This window comes from Cherax quadricarinatus, chromosome 22 (assembly GCF_038502225.1).
Source record: "Cherax quadricarinatus isolate ZL_2023a chromosome 22, ASM3850222v1, whole genome shotgun sequence".
In the NCBI taxonomy this organism is placed as follows: Eukaryota; Metazoa; Arthropoda; class Malacostraca; order Decapoda; family Parastacidae; genus Cherax; species Cherax quadricarinatus.
Genome location: NC_091313.1, coordinates 22,544,840 through 22,567,404, shown reverse-complemented (window position 1 = coordinate 22,567,404; position 22,565 = coordinate 22,544,840). Strand labels below are relative to the sequence as shown.

The 22,565-nt window shown below is 37.8% G+C and overlaps 1 protein-coding gene across 6 annotated transcripts in view; it reads left to right on the top strand.

Annotated features, from left to right (window-relative positions):
* Positions 1-22,565, top strand: part of LOC128689744 (spindle assembly abnormal protein 6 homolog) — a 37,349-nt gene that overhangs the window by 7,138 nt on the left and 7,646 nt on the right. For 5 of the 6 annotated variants that reach the window (XM_053778164.2, XM_053778163.2, XM_053778162.2 and 2 more), the window contains exons 5-10: positions 5,435-5,632; positions 10,556-10,713; positions 14,319-14,440; positions 19,692-19,798; positions 19,911-20,054; positions 20,341-20,548. In XM_053778164.2, coding sequence (XP_053634139.2) covers positions 5,435-5,632; positions 10,556-10,713; positions 14,319-14,440; positions 19,692-19,798; positions 19,911-20,054; positions 20,341-20,548 — 937 coding nt within the window. The remainder of the gene's footprint in view (positions 1-5,434; positions 5,633-10,555; positions 10,714-14,318; positions 14,441-19,691; positions 19,799-19,910; positions 20,055-20,340; positions 20,549-22,565) is intronic. The other variant, XM_053778167.2, reaches the window with a different exon arrangement.

Sequence of the window (22,565 nt, the reverse complement as noted above, 5' to 3'; positions counted from 1 at the left end):
AGCAAAGGTTGGTTTGAAAGATTTAAGAATTGTAGTGGCATACACAGTGTGGTAAGGCATGATGAGGCTGCCAGTTCAGACCAAAAAGCAGCTGAAAAATATGTGAAGGAATTCAAGGATTGCATAGACAGTGAAGACTTGAAACCTGAACAAGTGTTTAATTGCGATGAAACAGGCCTGTTTTGGAAGAAAATGCCAAGCAGGACCTACATTACTCAGGAGGAAAAGGCACTCCCAGGACATAAGCCTATGAAAGACAGGCTTACTTTGTTAATGTGTGCCAATGCTAGTGGTGATTGCAAAGTGAAGCCTTTATTAGTGTATCACTCTGAAACTCCCAGAGTGTTCAGGAAAAACAATGTCCTCAAGGCTAATTTGTGTGTGATGTGGAGGGCAAACAGTAAGGCATGGGTCACTAGGGAATTTTTCTATGACTGGTTACACCATGCATTTGCCCCCACTGAAAAATTACCTAATTGAAAAGAAATTAGACCTTAAGTGCCTCCTGGTATTAGACAGTGCCCCTGGTCATCCTACAGACTTGGCAGAGCGACTTTCTGGAGACATGAGCTTCATTAAGGTCAAGTTTTTGCCTCCTAATACCACTCCTCTCTGCAGCCCATGGACCAGCAGGTCATTTCCAACTTCAAGAAACTGTATACAACAGCTGTTTCAAAAGTGCTTTATAGTGACCACAGAAACTCAACTGACTCTAAAAGAGTTTTCGAAGGATCACTTTAATATCCTCACTTGTATAAACCTTATAGGTATGGCTTGGGAGGGAGTGACTAAGAGAACCTTGAACTCTGCTTGGAAAAAACTGTGGCCAGAATGTGTAGACAAAAGGGATTTTGAAGTATTTGAGGCTAACCCTGAGAATCCTATGCCAGTTGAGAAATCCATTGTGGCATTGGGGAAGTCCTTGGGGTTGGAGGTTAGTGGGGAGGATGTGGAAGAGTTGGTGGAGGAAGACAATGAAGAACTAACCACTGATGAGCTCATAGATCATCTTCAACAGCAAGAGGCCACCCTTGAGGAAACTGCTTCGGAGGAGGGGATAGAGAAATTGAAGAAGTTGCCTACTGCAAAGATTAAGGAAATGTGTGCAATGTGGCTTAAAGTGCAAACCTTTTTTGATGACAATCACCCTAACACAGCTATTGCAAGCCGTGCTGGTGACTATTACACTGACAATGTTGTGAAACACTTTAGGAATGTCATAAAGGAACGGGAGGTACAGGCCACTATGGACAGATATGTTGTGCGACAGAAATCCAGTGACTCTCAAGCTGGTCCTAGTGGCATTAAAAGAAGAAGGGAAGTAACCCTGGAAAAGGACTTGCTACCTCAAGTCCTAATGGAAGGGGATTCCCCTTCTAAACACTAACACCTCTCCCCTCCTCTCATCCCATCAATCATCACCAGATCTTCATTAAAGGTAAGTGTCAATTATTTTATTGTTATTGTAATTATTCTATTGCATTAAACTTAATATTTCATGTAGCAAAATTTTTTTTTTTTTTTCATACTTTTGGGTGTCTTGAAATTGAAATTGATTCACTTTTCGATATTTTCGGTATTCGATGAGCTCTCAGGAACGGATTAATATCGAATACTGGGGGTCCACTGTATATACACACCCCTCTGGGTTTTCTTCTATTTTTCTTACTAGTTCTTGACCTTGTTTGTTTCCTCTTTATCTCCATGGGGAAGTGGAACAGAATTCTTCCTCCGCAAGACGTGTGTCGTAAGAGGCGACTAAAATGCCGGGAGCAATGGGCTAGTAACCCCTTCTCCTGTATACATTACTAGAGTTGAAAAGAGAAACTTTGTTTTCTTTTTGGGCCACCCTGCTTTGTTGGGATACGGCCTGTTTGTTGAAAAAAAAAAAAAGCATGCATACATACATACACACCTCTCTGGGTTTTCTCCTGTTTCCTTAATAGTTCTTGTTTTTCTTTATTTCATCTTATCTCCATGGGGAAGTGAAACAGAATTCTTCATCTGTAAGCCATGCGTGTCGTTACAGGCAACTAAAATGCTGGGAGCAAGGGGCTAGTAACCCCTCCTCCTATATAAGTTACTAAATTTAAAAAGAGAAACTTTTGTTTTTATTTTTAGGCCACTCTGCCTTGGCAGAATATGGCTGGTTTGTTGAAAGATGATGATAGTTAGTTAATCAGAGCAGAGCTTCAATACAGTATACAATACAGTATAGATGTTTATGTGGACTGTCCCCTCTCATTCTCACTCCTTTTTACTCCCACCCTCTCTTGCATCATATCTAACACAATACTCATTACATATGCTCACTCCTTCCTCACTGCAGTAGTTAAGTATGTGATATAGGAGTATTGGAGTAATGTGTAGGGATGGACAGGCACAAGCTAGACTGCCTCCTCTCCTCCTCCTCCTCTTTACTCCCACTCTTGACATTTTTAAAATCATTTTATTTGAATATCTGCAATGATTGAAGTTATAGCTGAGAGCTCATAAGTAATTCAGTTGGTTCCATAGGTCTAATATCATAAGTGCAAAATGTCAAAAGTCAGAGACCTTCTATAAATAAACCATTAAGTACTTTAACCCTTTCAGGGTTTCGGCCGTACTAGTACGGCTTACGCACCAGGGATTTTGACGTACTAGTACGCCTAAATTCTAGCGCCCTCAAATCTAGTGAAAGAATGGGTCTATGTGGTCAGTGTGTGTGGTATAAAAAAAATCCTGCAGCACAGTGCGTAATGAGAAAAAAAAAACTGACCGTGTTTTTGGATTAAAACAGCGACTTTGCACTGTACATATTTTTGTATGGTATTTATTGTTGCATTCTAGTTTTCCTGGTCTCATTTTATAGAATGGAAGACATATTACATAAATTGAGATGATTTTGACTGGTTTTACAAAGAAAACTACCTTGAAATTGCGCTCAAAGTAGCAGAAATGTTCGATTTTTACCAAAGTTCAAAAGTAAACAAATCATGCTATGCGTCCAATACACGTCAACTGGTGAGTCTAATATTCTTTCACAAGTGCGCTGATAATATTAATACCATTTCTACACCAATGCAGTAGTCTGCATAACAGTAATTCTTCTATTTTTTTGTGAGAATAAAAATTCAAAGTGGAAAGCAAAAGAATGTGAGAGGGGCATGGGGACGTGGCTAATAAACAGAGGAAATGTTATTTTAGTGCCAGGAATGTCTTTCTTGTTTATTCTGGACCCTATCCGGAAATTGGCATCTTTTGAAATTTGTGTGAAATTGGCAAAATTGCTAAATTCTGACCACTGTATTGGATAGTTGAAATCGGTAAATGGGTAGTTTCTTGTACTCATTCGATAGAAAAAATGGAGTTCTGGCGAAATAGTTATGATTTTTGTCGACAAGTACACTGGAATTGGTCGAAAATAGGTCTCAAAGTGGGCAAAATCGCCATTGCGTAAATATCGTTGAGACCGCTAAGTTCGCGAGAGCATAATTCCATAAGTTTTCCATCAAATTTCATACTTTTGGTGTCATTATGATCGGGAAAAGATTCTCTATCTTTTCATAAGAATTTTTTTGAAATTTGGGGGACCCTGAGAACAAGTCTCTTGAGAGGGCTTGTCGACCCTGAAAGGGTTAAAATCTCAAATGAAGTAAAAATGATTGTGGGAGGAAAGGTAATTACTTTCAAGAACTTTCTCTGTGTGATGTCATAACTTTCAGGCAAATCATAGAAATTGTTGTTCTTGTGAATATTCTCTAAATTCACACTGCTGTGATATATTGCTTTTAATTTCAGAATATTTGAATGATGGTGAAAGTGTTTCTTTTTTTTGGGGGGTCACCCTGCCTCAGTGGGATATGGCCAGCATTTTAACCCTTAAACGGTCCAAACAGATCGACGTTCAAATCCGTAGTGCTCCAAAAGTAGATCTGCTTTTTTTTTTACATATTTTCAAAAATAAAAAAAAAAAAGTAGATAAAAGTTTTTTTTACACATTTTTAAATGTAAAACTAGAAAGAAGATCTACATTTTTTTACATACTTTCAAATATTGAAAAAACGTATATATACGTTTGGACCATTTAAGGGTTAAGAAAACATTATATCTTATTACTTTTGTACTTTCATGCTTCTCCAGTGAATTTTGCTTCTGTATGTTATTATCCATGTTCATTCAGCTACAATTTGTATCTGAATCATCATTATTTTATTTCAAATTAAGTAGAGCACAAACGGTGCATCAGGTTTAATTATATAAAAAATATATTATCAATCTATACATAATAAAGTAATGTACCTCTCTAGCAGGGAAGAGGGGTTACTTGATGCCAGTGAGGGGCTCTTGATGCAAGGAATTGGTTATGTCCTTCTTTTTCTTGGATCTAACTTGATCCCCTCCTATTCCCTGAGGCACATTATGACCCTTACATGGAGGGAGAGAGTATGGAGGAGGTGAACGTATTCAGATATTTGGGAGTGGACGTGTCAGCGGATGGGTCTATGAAAGATGAGGTGAATCATAGAATTGATGAGGGAAAAAGAGTGAGTGGTGCACTTAGGAGTCTGTGGAGACAGAGAACTTTGTCCTTGGAGGCAAAGAGGGGAATGTATGAGAGTATAGTTTTACCAACGCTCTTATATGGGTGTGAAGCATGGGTGATGAATGTTGCAGCGAGGAGAAGGCTGGAGGCAGTGGAGATGTCATGTCTGAGGGCAATGTGTGGTGTGAATATAATGCAGAGAATTCGTAGTTTGGAAGTTAGGAGGAGGTGCGGGATTACCAAAACTGTTGTCCAGAGGGCTGAGGAAGGGTTGTTGAGGTGGTTCGGACATGTAGAAAGAATGGAGCGAAACAGAATAACTTCAAGAGTGTATCAGTCTGTAGTGGAAGGAAGGCGGGGTAGGGGTCGGCCTAGGAAGGGTTGGAGGGAGGGGGTAAAGGAGGTTTTGTGTGCGAGGGGCTTGGACTTCCAGCAGGCATGCGTGAGCGTGTTTGATAGGAGTGAATGGAGACAAATGGTTTTTAATACTTGACGTGCTGTTGGAGTGTGAGCAAAGTAACATTTATGAAGGGATTCAGGGAAACCGGCAGGCCGGACTTGAGTCCTGGAGATGGGAAGTACAGTGCCTGCACTCTGAAGGACGGGTGTTAATGTTGCAGTTTAAAAACTGTAGTGTAAAGCACCCTTCTGGCAAGACAGTGATGGAGTGAATGATGGTGAAAGTTTTTCTTTTTCGGGCCACCCTGCCTTGGTGGGAATCGGCCAGTGTGATAATAAAAAATAAAAACATATTTAGTATGTCCCTGCCATATAATAATAATTAAGTAATATAAATTAGCATAAGATTCATTCAATGTTCAGAGAAAAATCTTTACTATTTAATTTTTAAGATTATCTATAGCCTTTAAGTTTATTTTTCTCTCATAATGTGGTATACTAAAACAGGGTCAGGTAGCTGCTAGAGAGAGGGAAGCAGCAGAAAATGAGCAACAGTTGCAGCAGCAACTGCGCTACACGCAAGAAATCCTTGCAAAGACGTCAAAGGAAGCTCAACAGTTGCGGACAGAGATTAGCCAGCATGTAGCTATGTCATCTGAGAAAGAAGCACAACTAATTGCTCAAGAAAAGGAGAAGTTATTAAAGGTTTTTATTGTTTGGGAAGATGAATTGCATGCAGATAGTTCTTAACTTTCAGAGTTTCATTCTCAAATTCTCTTAACCATTATAATCATGACTTGGTAAACAGAAGTCTTTCTTTCTTTCAACAAACCGGCCGTATCCCACAGAGGCGGAGTGGCCCAAAAGGAAAAACGAAAGTTTCTCCTTTTAAATTTAATAATATATACAGGAGAAGGGGTTACTAGCCCCTTGCTCCCAGCATTTTAGTCGCCTCTTACAACACGCATGGCTTACGGAGGAAGAATTCTGTTCCACTTCCCCATGGAGGTAAGAGGAAATAAACAAGAACAAGAACTAGTAAGAAAAATAGAAAACCCAGAGGGGTGTGTATGTATATGCTTGTACATGTATGTGTAGTGTGACCTAAATGTAAGTAGAAGTAGCAAGACATACCTGAAACCTTTCATGTTTATGAGACAGAAAAATGGACACCAACAATCCTACCATCATGTAAAACAATTACAGGTTTCCGTTTTACACTCACTTGGCAGGACGGTAGTACCTCCCTGGGCAGTTGCTGTCTACCAACCTACTACCTAGGAAACAGAAGTCTTATGATATTTATATTTCTCAGATTTTATTTCTGTATATACTTTGTTTTCAAAATTAGCAGTATTTGATTGCCTTTGTTTAAAAAATAACTTAAAAATTTTGTCATTGAATGTATTCAATCCTCATAAGCAGAACTTTATTTAGACTGTACAGTGATGCATTGTGCATTTTAAAGTCTGTGCAATTTCTATTTTGATTTCCCTTTGAAAAGTGGAATGTGCAGTAGAAGAATGTTCACCAGGTGTATATTAACTATGTTTTAAGTAAGATATTATTTTAAGATATTATTTTAGGTAGTAGGTTGGTAGACAGCAACCACCCAGGGAGGTACTACCGTCCTGCCAAGTGAGTGTAAAACGAAAACCTGTAATTGTTTTACATGATGGTAGGATTGCTGGTGTCTTTTGTCTGTCTCATAAATATGCAAGATTACAGGTATGTCTTGCTACTTCTACTTACACTTAGGTCACACTACACATACATGTACATGTACACGTTTGTTTATACACACTCATCTGAGTTTTCTTTGATTTTATCTTGATAGTTCTTGGTCTTATTACTATTCCTTTTATATCCATGGGGAAGTGGAATAAGAATCTTTCTTCCGTAAGCCATGCGTGTTGTAAAAGTTAACTAAAATGCCAGGAACAATGGGCTAGTAACCCCTTTTCCTGTAAAGATTACTAAAAAGAATAAGAAGAAGAAAATTGTCAAAGTGGGAAGTCTGAATGTGCATTGATGTTGTGCAGATGATAAGAAAGAGATGATTGTGGATGTTATGAATGAGAAGAAGCTGGATGTCCTGGCTTTAAGTGAAACAAAGCTGAAGGGGGTAGGAGAGTTTCAGTGGAGAGGAATAAATGGGATTAGGCCAGGGGTTTCAAATAGAGTTAGAGCTAAAGAAGGAGTAGCAATAATGTTGAAGGATAAGATATGGCAGGGAAAGAGGACTATAAATGTATTAATTCAAGGATTATGTGGAGTAAAATACAGGTTGGATGTGAAAAGTGGGTTATAGTAAGCGTATAAGCATCTGGAGAAGAGAGAAGTGTAGAGGAGAGAGAGAGATTTTGGGAAATGTTGAGTGAATGCATGGGGAGTTTTGAACCAAGTGTGAGAGTACTTGTGGTTGGGGATTTCAATGCTAAAGTGGGTAAAAATGTTGTGGAGGGAGTAGTAGGTAAATTTGGGGTGCCAGGGGTAAATGTAAATGGGGAGCCTTTAATTGAGCTTTGTGTAGAAAGAGATTTGGTAATAAGTAATACATATTTTATTAAAAAGAGGATAAATAAATATACAAGGTATGATGTAGCACGTAATGAAAGTAGTTTGTTAAATTGTGTATTGGTGGATAAAAGGTCAATGGGTAGGCTCCAGGATCTTCATGTTTATAGAGGGTCAACTGATATATCAGATTATTAGTTGTAGCTACAGTTAGAGTAAGAGGTAGATGGGACAAGAGGAAGGTGGCAACAACAAGTAGGAGGGAAGTGAAAGTGTATAAACTAAGGGAGGTGGAAGCTCGAGTGAGATATAAGCGACTATTGGCAGAAAGGTGGGCTAGTGCAAAGATGAGTAGTGGGGGGGTTGAAGAGGGTTGGATGAGTTTTAAAAATGCAGTATTAAAATGTGGGGCACAAGTTTGTGGTTATAGGAGGGTGGGGGTAGGAGGAAAGAGAAATGATTGGTGGAATGATGAAGTAAAGGGTGTGATAAAAGAGAAAAAGTTAGCTTATGAGAGATTTTTACAAAGCAGAAGTGTTATAAGAAGAGCAGAGTATATGGAGAGTAAAAGAAAGGTGAAGAGAGTGGTGAGAGAGTGCAAAAGGAGAGCAGATGATAGAGTGGGAGAGGCACTGTCAAGAAATTTTAATGAAAATAAGAAAAAATTTTGGAGTTAAACAAGTTAAGAAAGCCTAGGGAACATATGGATTTGTCAGTTAAAAACAGAGTAGGGGAGTTATTATATGGGGAGAGGGAGGTATTAGGTAGATGGCGAGAATATTTTGAGGAACTTTTAAATGTTGAGGAAGAAAGGGAGGCGGTAATTTCATGCACTGGCCAGGGAGGTATACCATCTTTTAGGAGTGAAGAAGAGCAGAATGTAAGTGTGGGACAGGTATGTGAGGTATTACATAGAATGAAAGGGGGTAAAGCAGCTGGAACTGATGGGATCATGACAGAAATTTTAAAAGCAGGGGGGATATAGTGTTGGAGTGGTTGGTACTTTTGTTTAATAAATGTATGAAAGAGGGGAAGGTACCTAGGGATTGGCATGTATAGTCCGTTTATATAAAGGGAAGGGGGACAAAAGAGATAGTAAAAATTATAGAGGAATAAGTTTACTGAGTATACTAGGAAAAGTGTATGGTAGGGTCATAATCGAAAGAATTAGAGGGAAGACAGAATGTAGGATTGCGGATGAGAAAGGAGGTTTTAGAGTGGGTAGGGGATGTGTAGATCAAGTGTTTACATTGATGCATATATGGAAACAGTATTTAGATAAAGGTAGGGAAGTTTTTATTGCATTTATGGATTTAGAAAAGGCATATGATAGAGTGGATAGGGGAGCAATGTGGTAGATGTTGCAAGTATATGGAATAGGTGTTAAGTTACTTAATGCTGTAAAGAGTTTTTATGAGGATAGTGAGGCTCAGGTTAGGGTGTGTAGAAGAGAAGGAGACTACTTCCCGGTAAAAGTAGGTCTTAGACAGGGATGTGTAATGTCACCATGGTTGTTTAATATATTTATAGATGGGGTTGTAAAAGAAGTAAATGCTAGGGTGTTCGGGAGAGGGGTGGGATTAAATTTTGGGGAATCAAATACAAAATAGGAATTGACACAGTTACTTTTTGCTAATGATACAGTGCTTATGAGAGATTCTAAAGAAAAAAAATTGCGAAGGTTATTGGATGAGTTTGGGAGTGTGTGTAAAGGTAGAAAGTTGAATGTGAACATAGAAAAGAGTAAGGTGATGAGGGTATCAAATGATTTAGATAAAGAAAAATTGGATATCAAATTGGGGAGGAGGAGTATGGAAGAAGTGAATGTTTTCAGATACTTGGGAGTTGACGTGTCGGCGAATGGATATATGAAGGATGAGGTTAATCATAGAATTGATGAGGGAAAAAAGGTGAGTGGTGCGTTGAGGTATACATATGGAGTCAAAAAACGTTATCTATGGAGGCAAAGAAGGAAATGTGTGAAAGTATAGTAGTACCAACACTCTTATATGGGTGTGAAGCTTGGGTTGTGAATGCAGCAGTTGGAGGCAGTGGAGATGTCCTGTCTAAGGGCAATGTGCGGTGTAAATATTATGCAGAAAATTCGGAGTGTGGAAATTAGGAGAAGGTGTGGAGTTAATAAAAGTATTAGTCAAGAGGGCTGAAGAGGGGTTGTTGAGGTGGTTTGGTCATTTAGAGAGGAAGGATCAAAGTAGAATGACATGGAGAGCATTTAAATCTGTAGGAGAAGGAAGGCGGGGTAGGGGTCATCCTCGAAAAGGTTGGGAGGGAGGGGTAAGGGAGGTTTTGTGGGGGAGGGGCTTGGACTTCCAGCAGGCGTGCATGAGCGTGTTTGATAGGAGTGAATGGAGACAAATGGTATTTGGGACCTGACGATCTGTTGGAGTGTGAGCAGGGTAATATTTAGTGAAGGGATTCAGGGAAACCGGTTATTTTTATGTAGCCGGACTTGAGTCCTGGAAATGAGAAGTACAATGCCTGCACTCTAAAGGAGGGGTTTCGGGATATTAGCAGTTTAGAGGGATATGTTGTGTATCTTTATACATATATGCTTCTAAACTGTTGTGTTCTGAGCACCTCTGCAAAAACAGTGATTATGTGTGAGTGAGGTGAAAGTGTTGAATGATGATAAAAGTATTTTCTTTTTGGGGATTTTCTTTCTTTTTTGGGTCACCCTGCCTCGGTGGGAGACGGCCTACTTGTTGAAAAAAAAAAAATTGCCAGTTATAAGGTTTATAAAAACTAGTCTTTTTGTTATATAATTAATGGATGTCATGGATAAAAGACTAGTATCATGTCACCTTCTCAGTCAGTACTGGCTAATCAGAAATTTCCTATTGATAAGGAAGCTAGCTGTCCTTGAGCAATGCTGAACAATCTCTACTGGTCCAATTAATTTCATATGCAATATATAGAGTAATAATAGTTTAATTATAGTTTTGAGCCAACATATAATAACTGGCAGGTGAAATGTTTTAATAATAATAATAACAATAATAAAGGTGATGATAATCACCTTTGTGGGAAAGTATTTCCATGGTTAGTATATTTCCTGGAGAAACCTGCATGGTTATTTTTGTTTTACCTCAGGTACAGAGTGATGCAGACAGGAAAGCTGACCGTGTACGACGGGATTTAGAAGCTCGAAAGAATAATCAGATTGAGCAGCTCCAATCTAAAATAGTCTCCCTCACCTCACAAAACAATGAGCTCTTAGAAAAGAAGCAACGAGCCGAAAGCAATGTTAAGTAAGTGAACTAAAATTTCATATACACGTACACTGAATATGTAAATTTTTTTGGCCTGAATTTACTTAGTAGACATAAAGTATATACAGTGGACCCCCGATTTACGATCAGCTCCCAATGAGACCAATTATGTAAGTGTATTTATGTAAGTGCGTTTGTACGTGCATGTTTGGGGGTCTGAAATGGACTAATCTAATTCACAATATTCCTTATGGGAACAGATTCGTTCAGTAATGGCACCTGAACATACTTCTGGAATGAAATACGTAATATCGTAAACCGGGGGTCCACTGTATTTACATGTTCCACAGAGTAAATAAATTAAATATCATTATAAGCAAGTAAATTCAGATGATAACTCAGTCAGTCTTGTCTTTTCCCATAGTATATTTACAATGGGGTAAATGTTACCTTTAAACTCTTATGGGAAAATGCTAGCATGTCTCATCTTATAAAATTTTAACAGCAGATTAACAAAGTAGGGGAGTCAGTAGATGAGCAGAGGGAGGTATTAGGTAGATGGCGAGAATATTTTGAGGAACTTTTAAATGTTGAGGAAGAAAGGGAGGTGGTAATTTCATGCACTGCCCAGGGAGGTATACTATCTTTTAGGAGTGAAGAAGAGCAGAATGTAAGTGTGGGGGAGGTACGTGAGGCATTACGTAGAATGAAAGGGGGTAAAGCAGCTGGAACTGATGGGATCATGACAGAAATGTTAAAAGCAGGGGGGGATATAGTGTTGGAGTGGTTGGTACTTTTGTTTAATGTATGAAAGAGGGGAAGGTACCTAGGGATTGGCGGAGAGCATGTATAGTCCCTTTATATAAAGGGAAAGGGGACAAAAGAGATTGTAAAAATTATAGAGGAATAAGTTTACTGAGTATACCAGGAAAAGTGTATGGTAGGGTTATAATTGAAAGAATTAGAGGTAAGACAGAATGTAGGATGGTGGATGAGCAAGGAGGTTTCAGAGTGGGTAGGGGATGTGTAGATCAAGTGTTTACATTGAAGCATATATGTGAACAGTATTTAGATAAAGGTAGGGAAGTTTTTATTGCATTTATGGATTTAGAAAAGGCATATGATAGAGTGGATAGAGGAGCAATGTGGCAGATGTTGCAAGTATATGGAATAGGTGGTAAGTTACTAAATGCTGTAAAGAGTTTTTATGAGGATAGTGAGGCTCAGGTTAGGGTGTGTAGAAGAGAGGGAGACTACTTCCCGGTAAAAGTAGGTCTTAGACAGGGATGTGTAATGTCACCATGGTTGTTTAATATATTTATAGATGGGGTTGTAAAAGAAGTAAATGCTAGGGTGTTCGGGAGAGGGGTGGGATTAAATTATGGGGAATCAAATTCAAAATGGGAATTGACACAGTTACTTTTTGCTGATGATACTGTGCTTATGGGAGATTCTTAAGAAAAATTGCAAAGGTTAGTGGATGAGTTTGGGAATGTGTGTAAAGGTAGAAAGTTGAAAGTGAACATAGAAAAGAGTAAGGTGATAAGGGTATCAAATGATTTAGATAAAGAAAAATTGGATATCAAATTTGGGAGGAGAAGTATGGAAGAAGTGAATGTTTTCAGATACTTGGGAGTTGATGTGTCGGCGGATGGATTTATGAAGGATGAGGTTAATCATAGAATTGATGAGGGAAAAAAGGTGAGTGGTGCATTGAGGTATATGTGGAGTCAAAAAACGTTATCTATGGAGGCAAAGAAGGGAATGTATGAAAGTATAGTAGTACCAACACTCTTATATGGATGTGAAGCTTGGGTGGTAAATGCAGCAGCGAGGAGACGGTTGGAGGCAGTGGAGATGTCCTATCTAAGGGCAATATGTGGCGTAAATATTATGCAGAAAATTCGGAGTGTGGAAATTAGGAAAAGGTGTGAAGTTAATAAAAGTATTAGTCAGAGGGCTGAAGAGGGGTTGTTGAGGTGGTTTGGTCATTTAGAGAGAATGGATCAAAGTAGAATGACATGGAAAGCATATAAATCTCTAGGGGAAGGAAGGCGGGGTAGGGGTCGTCCTCGAAAGGGTTGGAGAGAGGGGGTAAAGGAGGTTTTGTGGGCAAGGGGCTTGGACTTCCAGCAAGCGTGCGTGAGCGTGTTAGATAGGAGTGAATGGAGACAAATGGTACTTGGGACCTGACGATCTGTTGGAGGGTGAGCAGGGTAATATTTAGTGAAGGGATTCAGGGAAACCGGTTATTTTCATATAGTCGGACTTGAGTCCTGGAAATGGGAAGTACAATGTCTGCACTTTAAAGGAGGGGTTTGGGATATTGGCAGTTTGGAGGGATATGTTGTGTATCTTTATACAGTGGACCCCCGGTTAACGATTTTAATCCGTGCAAGAGGGGTAATTGTTATGCGAAATAATCGTTATGCGAATGAATTTTCCCCATAAGAAATAATGGAAATCAAATTAATCCGTGCAAGACACCCAAAAGTATGAAAAAAAAAAATTTACCACATGAAATATACATTTTCCCACACACAAAGAGAAGGATACATGCACAATAGTAGAGTAATGCACAGTATATATTGTGCATGTACTAGTCTACTAAATGAAGAATAAATGACACTTACCTTTATTGAAGATGCAGCAATGACTGATGAGACACTGTGTCCTGGGAAGTACTGTAGGTCCTGTTTGGCATTTTCCTCTAGAACAGGCCTTATCACACTGTGTATGCCACTACGATTCTTAAATCTCTCAAACCAACCTTTGCTGGCTTTAAATTCACCAATATGAGCACTAGTTCCAGGCATTTTTCCCTGTTCACCTGGGTGTTAGTCGACTTGGTGGGTTGCATCCTGGGAGACAAGATTAAGGACCCCAATGGAAATAAGTTAGACAGTCTTCGATGACACTGACTTTTTTGGGTTAAAATCCTCTGGGGTTAATTGTTTCTTGGTATTCTCAATAAGCCACACCAACAACGGTGCTACAGTTGCAGCAGCAGCAGCAGCTGTACCACCAATAGTAGCGATATTGGGGTTTAGGCCAGCTCGGAGACATGCACTCCACTTCCATACTTATCAATGATCTTTTTCTTCATCTCTATTGTAATTCTCACCCTGCTGTAGGGTTGGCACTAGAAGCTTTCTTGGGGCCCATGGTCACTTATTTTCCAGAAAAAGCACCGAAAACACTGTAATAATACGAAATATTCCGATCTGGATGTTACCGCGGAGGCTGGCTGGTAAACAATGCCACCGGGGAACATGTGAGCGTGGCTCAGGCCGCACATTGGACGCGTCTCGGACAGGTAAGCGGGTTTTTAAGCGGTATGTGAGGCATTTTTGCAATTAAAGTAAGCGGTATGCGAAATAATCGCTATGTGATGCCATCGTTATGCGGGGGTCCACTGTACGTATATGCTTCTAAGCTGCTGTATTCTGAGCACCTCTGCAAAAACAGTGATAATGTGAGAGTGTGGTGAAAGTGTTGAATGATGATGAAAGTATTTTCTTTTTGGGGATTTTCTTTCTTTTTTTGGGTCACCCTGCCTCGGTGGGAAACGGCCGAATTGTTGAAAAAAAAAAATTAACACAGTAATTAAAACAAAACTAATTACGTATGTGTATTATGTACAGGGAGCTCAGAGGGCGGCTGAGCTGTGCTGAAGGGGATTTAGATCGTTGCCGGCAGGAACTTGCCCATACCAAAAAACACAGTACCCGCCTTGAGCAAGAAAACTGTACAAAGAATGCTGCAGGTTAGTACAGTATTTAGCATTTTGTCATCTTCATTATCCTGTGAAAAAAAAAAAAAAGAGAAGTACATGTATAGTAGTAATAATCCTTTATACTGTGTGCCTAGTCTCTTTTATTGCCTCTGTACAGAATTCAGCATTCCTCCAAAGTCACAACTCTTCTGTTCACATTGTTCTTCCACATCTCAATTATTTTCGTGGGCTGAATCCCATTAACTACTTGTTGCCAAGGCAGGTTTTCCTGTAGTATTTTGCATGTTAGCAACACTTTTGTAGTTTAGTGCCTCTTATATATTTCTTTATTTTAATATTGTGGTTTTGTGCATTCTTGTTAGTAGCTTGCATAGACCCTCTTCAGCATCCATGATGAGATTTTTGATCTTGTCTCATTGCCTTTCATGTATTATGTTCCCTCAGATACTATTTTTTTTTTTTTTAACTTCTTCAGTCACATCTATGTGACTCAGGATTGTTTGGCAAGGGCTCTGCTCTGTTATTTCCAGTAGCTGATCTGTTTTGATAGTAAATATTTCTTTTAATTGTAAATAATCTTTTATTAATCATCCTTGGTGAGTTTCCCCCATGGTCTTTAATCTGATTACATGTTCCTTTACAATTAATTTTCTCATGTTTTATGTAGAAGTTTGGGATGCCTTTAGTCTCAGTTGCTATGTAATTTTCTTTCTCTAGGTTTTAAGGTATTTTTCCTGTACGTTTTATATTCACAATTTGTTTCTACCTAGGTAGTAGGTTGGTAGACAGCAACTGCCCAGGGAGGTACTACCGTCTTGCCAAATGAGTGTAAAACGGAAGCCTGTAATCGTTTTACATGATGGTAGGATTGCTGGTGTCTTTTTTTCTGTCTCGCGAATATACAAGATTTCAGGTACGTCTTGTTACTTCTACTCACACTTAGGTCACACTACACATGATTTTTTTTTTTTTTTTTTTTTTTTTATGTGAGGGGTAAATTTGGGCCTAGATATGAGAGAATGCATCTATGTGGTATGTGTGCACCACATAAAACAAATCCTGCAGCACACAGTGCATAATGAGAGAAAAAATTAAGACCATAATTTCGATTAAAACAGCAACTTTGCAGTGTTTTTTCGTATGTTTTTTATAGTTGTATTTGCGATTTCTTGGTCGCATTTAATAGAATGGAAGATATATTACAGAAATAGAGATGATTTTGTTCGGTTTTAGTACGGAAAATGGCTTCAAAGTAGCGGAAATGTTAAATTTTTTGCCAATGTTCAAGAGTAAACAAATGACCTCACACATCTAATACACACCAGCTGGTGGGTCTAATATATGTTCACAAATGTGGTGATATTATTTATACAATTATTACAATATTGCATAACAGTAAATCTTCTATTTTTTTGTTTAAATAAAAATTTATTATGTGAATAAAAAATCTAAGTGGAATTCATTTGTTAAGCCTGAAAATGTAACTAATGAACAGAAGAAATGTTAGTTTAGTGCTAGGAATGCCTGCATTGTTTATTCTGGACCCTATTTTGAAATTGGGATATTTTGAACTTTGCATTAAATTGGCCAAATTACCAATTTCCGGTCACTTTATTTTGTAGTTGAAACAGTTGACTTGGCGATTTCTTGTGCTCAATCCATAGAATAGAAGTAATACTAGTGAAATACCTAAGAATTTGGTCAACTGGAATAATGTAATTGGCCTAAAATGGGAGTCAAAGTCGGCAAAATTGCTGATGCATAAGTATCGCTGACGCATCAATTTTCGCGAGAGCATAATTTCGTCAATTTTCCATCAAATTTTGTACTTTTTGTTTTATTACCTTCAGAAAAAGATTCTCTACTATTTCATAAGAAAAAATAAAATTATTTTTTGAAAATTCTTGGACCCTGGTGCACACTGAAATTTGGCCTCTGGACCCTGAAAGGGTTAACAAGTCAGCCGTCTCCCACCGAGGCAGGGTGACCCAAAAAGAAAGAAAATCCCCAAAAAGAAAATACTTTCATCATTCAACACTTTCACCTCACACACATAATCACTGTTTTTGCAGAGGTACTCAGAATACAACAGTTTAGAAGTATATACGTATAAAGATACACAACATATCCCTCCAAACTGCCAATATCCCAACCCCCCCCCTCCATGTACAAGCATGTATATACACACCCCTCTTGGTTTTTCTTCTATTTTTTACTAGTTGTTCTTGTTTATTTGCTCTTATCTCCTTGGGGAAATGGAACAGAACTCTTCCTCCATAAGCCATGCATGTCGTAAGAGGTGACTAACATGCCGGGAACAATGGGGCTAGTAACCCCTTCTCCTGTATACATTACTAAAGAGAAACTATTGTTTTTTTCTTTTTGGGACACCTTGCTTCAGTGGGATACGACTAATTTGTTGAAAGAAGAATTTATTTCTCTGCTTTTATGTTATTTATCACTTTTCATAATAGGATGAATTTTCCTGTGACTCGTGCACTTGTGGGACAGGAAACTCATCATATTTTATGTCATCCCTTTATTAAGTTCATTGTCCCTTTGTATATTTTTAGTAAATTCTTCCCTATTTACCTTCCTGGTATGCTAGTCTCTTGCTCCCATTTTTGTCAATTCTTTTCTCAACATTTAATCTTCAGTTTTTAATCAAACTCCAGGATATAATGATTTCATGCTTCTGTAGGTGTCTTATATTTTACTTTCTGAATGTCAGCTTCACTTTAGTTAGATACAATGACCAATCTTTATGATTTATCTCCTGTCCTCATCCATGTTGGATCCGTAACTACATTTTGCAAGCATGTTCTTTGCCATTGTGTCCATTAGCTTTGTTCTCCATATCTTCTCCCCAATGCAGGCATCTTGTGTCCCAGTCTATTTCTCACTAGTTTAATTAAGTCTCCTTAACCCTCTCAGGGTCTGTCCCGTAGATCTGTGGCTTTGAAGCAAGGATCCAAGCCATAGATCTACGCCGTGAGCTCAACTCACTCAGATAAGTTATGAGCGGTAAATTTGGGCCTAGATATGAGAGAATACATATATGTGGTAAGTGTACACCAGATAAAAGAAATCCTGCAGCACACAGTGCATAATGAGAGAAAAAACAGCAACTGTAATTTTGGATTAAAACAGCAAATTTACACTTTTTTTTTTTTTTTTTTTTTTTTTTACATTTGTATTTGTAATTTCTTGGTCTCATCTGTTAGGATGGAAGATATATTACAGAAACAGAGATGATTTTGATTGGTGTTAGTACTGAAAATAGCTTGAAATTGAGCTCAAAGTAGCAGAAATGTTCAGTTTTTGCCGATGTTAAAGAGTAAACAAATGATGTCATGTGTCTAGAAAATGTCAGCTGGTGGGTCTAATATATATGTTCATGAATGTGGTGATATTTTTATATACAATTATTACAATATTGCATAACAGTAAATCTTCTATTTTTCTGATGTGAATAAAAATTCATTATGTGAATAAAAAAATTAAGATGGAAATGTTATTTTAGTGCCAGGAATGCCTGCTTTGTTTATTCTGGACCCTATTTTGAAATTGGAATATTTTGAACTTTGTGTTAAATTGGCCAAATTACCAATTTCCAATTGCTGTATTGGGTAGTTGAAACAGTTGACTGGGTGATTTCTTGTGTTCAGTCAATAAAATAGAAGTAATCCTAGCAAAATAACTTAGAATTTGGTCAACTGGATTAATGTAATTGGCCTAAAATGGGAGTCAAAGTCAGCCAAATCTCCAATGCGTAAATATCGCTGATGCATCAAAATTTGCGAGAGCGTAATTTCATGAATTTTCCATCAAATTTCATACTTTTTGTTTTATTACCTTCAGAAAAAGATTCTCTACCATTTCAAAAGAAAAAATAAAAATTTTTTTTTGAAAATTCTTGTACCCTGGCTGTCACTCTGAGATTTGGCCTCTGGATCCTCAAAGGGTTAAATCAGAAATTTTCCTAGTGCTGCCGTATCAGTAGTCCTTAGGGGGCTCTGTTATTAACCTTATATTAATTTGTGTGTATTTTGCATATGCCTGTCTATTTTGTCATTCCATCATCATTAAGCATTTCAGGGTCCCCAGGCCCTCTCTGAGACTTGTTCTCAGGGTCCCCAAATTTAAAAAAAAAAAATTATTTTTTCTTGTGAAAAGATAAAGAATCTTTTCCCGATCATAATGACACCAAAAGTATGAAATTTGATGGAAAACTTACGGAATTATGCTCTTGCGAAGTTAGCGGTCTCAATGATGTTCATGCATCGGTGATTTTGCCCACTTTGAGCCCTATTTTCGGCCAATTCCAATGTACTAGTCGACAAAAATCATAACTATTTCGCTAGAACTCCATTTTTTCTATCGAATGAGTACAAGAAACCACCCATTTACCGATTTCAACTATCCAATAAAGTGGTCAGAATTTAGCAATTTTGCCAATTTCACATAAATTTCAAAAGATGCCAATTTCACATAAATTTCAAAAGATGCCAATTTCCGAATAGGGCCCAGAATAAACAAGAAAGACATTCCTGGCACTAAAATAACAAGTTCTCTGTTCGTTAGTCACATCCCCAGGCCCCTCTTATATTTCTTTGGCTTTCCACTTTGAATTTTTATTCTTACAAAAAAAATAAGATTTACTGTTATGCAGACTACTGCCTTAGTGTAGAAATGGTATAAATAATATCGGCCCACTTGTGAAAGAATATTAGACTCACCAGTTGATGTGTATTGGACGGTTGGCATGATTTGTTTACTTTTGAACTTTGGTAAAAATCGAACATTTCTGCTACTTTGAGCTCAATTTCAAGGTACTTTTCATTGTAAAACCAGTCAAAATCATCTCAATTTCTGTAATATGTCTTCCATTCTATAAAATGAGACCACATAGACCCATTCTTTCATATGTAGGCCTACCTACCTGGCGTCTACCTGGACGGCATTCCAGCTCTCTCTCACTAGATTTGATGGCGCTAGAATTTAGACATACTAGTATGTTAAAAACCCCGGGGCGTAAGCCGTACTAGTACGGCCGAAACCCTGAAAGGGTTAATCATTGAACAGGAACACTTCATTTGACATTATTGGTGTGCTCAAAAAAAAAAAAAAGACAAAAAAAGAAATCATAGTTCCAGGAAAAAAAAATTTCAGGCTATAAAGCAAGGCCATAAATGTAAGTTTTTCTTGCTTAATCAGTTTGTGGATATACATTTTATTACTTTAGTTATTTTTTACCAATACATGTGTTTCTGATATGCAGTACGAGAACTAGAGGTGAAGGTCTCTCATCTTGAAGGAGAGTTACGAAGTCGAGAAATAAGTCTGGCACACGTGCAGCAAATGGTGGAGACACTACAGCACCAGAAGGTTAGCAGTTTATAATGTTAAACTAATTCGTATTTGTTTTTTCCTCGCCAAAATTTCTAAATCACTTTTCACATACTATGTATCATAGTCTAACTTTTTTTTTTTTCTATAGGGAAATTTAGAAGAGGGTCTGGAGGAGCGACGACAAAAATTGTTGAAGCGGGAAAATTCTATTCAGTTGCTGTATGCTGAATTACAAAAGAGCCTTGATGTTATCAAAAAACTCCAGAAGAGAGTCAAAGAAGAACACATGACAGTCAGTGAGATATGTTGTGAAAGCTTTCACTTGATTTTTTGTTTTGTTTTGTTTTTTAGGTAACAAAGGAAAATAGTTGATGAAATGATGAGAGAATTACATTTGAATCACCTTGTGGTAGTTCTCTTTTTCCTTTTAACACTTGCCTTTTTCAATAACTATATTATTGTCTATTGCATATTTGCTTTCTCTTTTTCTTTGTGTATATTTTAGCATGCTATCCAGTAAAATGATCAGAATTATCATTTTCATCATTCAAGTGCATTCATTACTTTCCTTCCAACAGAGCAAAGTTCGAGGAGCAGCCCTTGTGGAGCAGGATAAGGTTGTAGCAGAAAAGGACTCCAGTGTATTACAGTTGAGTGAACAACTGCAGCTGATGACAACCAAAGTCTCCCAGCTCACCATGGACAATGGAAATCTCCAACAACAGCTACAAGATGCAAGAGAAAAATTACAGGAACAAGAAAAGACACTTCAGACAAATGAGAATGGTAATGTTTGATAAAGGTTTTTCTACAAATTGTTGTACGGTATTACAAAAGAGAGAATTTTAATATTGTGCAACCAATATACAGTGGTACCTTGACTTACAAGTTTAATTCTTTCTGTGACTGAGCTCGCAACTCAGTTTGCTCGTATATCAAATCAGTTTTCCCCATTGAAATTAATTGAAATGCCATTAATCTGTTGCGGTTTTTTAAATAAGAAAAATGTATTTATAAATAAGAAATATTGTATACATGTATTTACCTTGGAGATCTGATGACTTGGGCTAACAGAAGATACTGGTGGAGGGTGGAAAAGATAGGCAGAGGAGATTGGAGGAGTTCATTTCGTTTCGTGCTTTTTCAGTCGCTTTCGTTCATCATAAACTCTGTCACTTAATCGAGGCATTTACACTGATTTGCATAATTACTGTGAAATTACTTTAATGCCCTTGACTAGCGTTATAGCCTTTATCGACTCCTGCTTTGGTATGGTACATATCGTAGAAGTACGTATTACACGCACACCTCGCTCGTGCTGTAATTCAATGGACAGCATCCTCCTCTTCTTCTCAGCACTGTCCTTTGCACTTACTTTCTTAGGACCCATGGTTAGAAAAAAGAAATTTGGCCAAATAACTGCACAAAAAGCACAAAACGCAAGCACAACACAAGAGAGATGCTTCCACGGCGAGGTAACCATGTGCACTGAAGAGTGAGATGCGGGATGGTGGGTGGATGTTGTGGCGTTCACTGCGCCAACTAGTGGCGGCATATCTGAAGCTCGCTCGTAACTTGGATTTTGGCTTGCAACTCAAGGCAAAAAAATCAACCGAGTGACGGCTCATGATTTGGAAAACTCGTAAGTTGGGGCACTCGTAAGTCAAGGTACCACTGTATATACAAATGCAACTCTCCAATTTTTTTTTAATGTATTTCTGAAAAATTGCACTATAGCAATTTCTCTATAACCAAATTCAGTATAACATATAACATGGCAGTATAGGGAGATAAATTCTAGTTTCCCTCTCTAGCATCTTAAACATGTGTGATTGCATTTTTTATTTGTACAGAATTATTTACCCACAAAAACTTCTCAGTCTGATGTTTTTGCCTTATAAAGTTTTAGCTGAACACTCAGATATATACTATATATGGGAAAATGTAAAATGAAGTAGAAAGCATGGACCTCCAACCTCTAAATGGAGCTTCTTTTGTGTTGGAACTGCTATTGTCTCTTGTCCACCTCATGTTTTTTTTTTTTTTCCAACAAACTGGCCGTATCCCATGAAGGCAGGGTGGCCCAAAGAGAAAAACGAAAGTTTCTCTTTTTAAATTTGGTAATTTATACAGGAGAAAGGGTTACTAGCCCCTTGCTCCCGGGCCACCCCGCCTTGGTGGGATACAGCCGGTTTGTTGAAAGAAGAAGAAACGTGCAAGATTTCTGGTACATCTTGCTACTTCTACTTACACTTAGGTCACACTACACATACATGTACAAACATACATATACACACCCCTCTGGGTTTTCTTCTATTTTCTTACTAGTTCTTGTTCTTGTTTATTTCCTCTTATCTCCATTGGGAAATGGAACAGAATTCTTCCTCTGTAAGCCATATTTTCCAAGACAGTGGAAAATATTGACCAAAGTGGGGATCAGTGTTAGTGTTATGTAGATTAGTGGTACAACATTCAGTTTGTACATCTTTTCATCCTCAGGATTCAAATCCACGATTTATCAGTTGTGAGCTGACTATGCTGACCATTACTCAAAAAATATAAATAAAGCATGTTATCATGAAAATTTTTGTTAGTAATTTTGTATTAAAATATGGTCACTTTTTTATTATACAGTGGAACCTCAGTTTTTGTCATTAATTCATTCTAGAAAATCTGACGAAAATCGAATTCGACGAAAACTGAAGCAATATTTCCCATAAGAAATAATGTAAATTCAATTAATCAGTTCCAGAAACCCAAAAGTGTTAACAAAAAATACATTTTATAGAGAATAACTATAGTT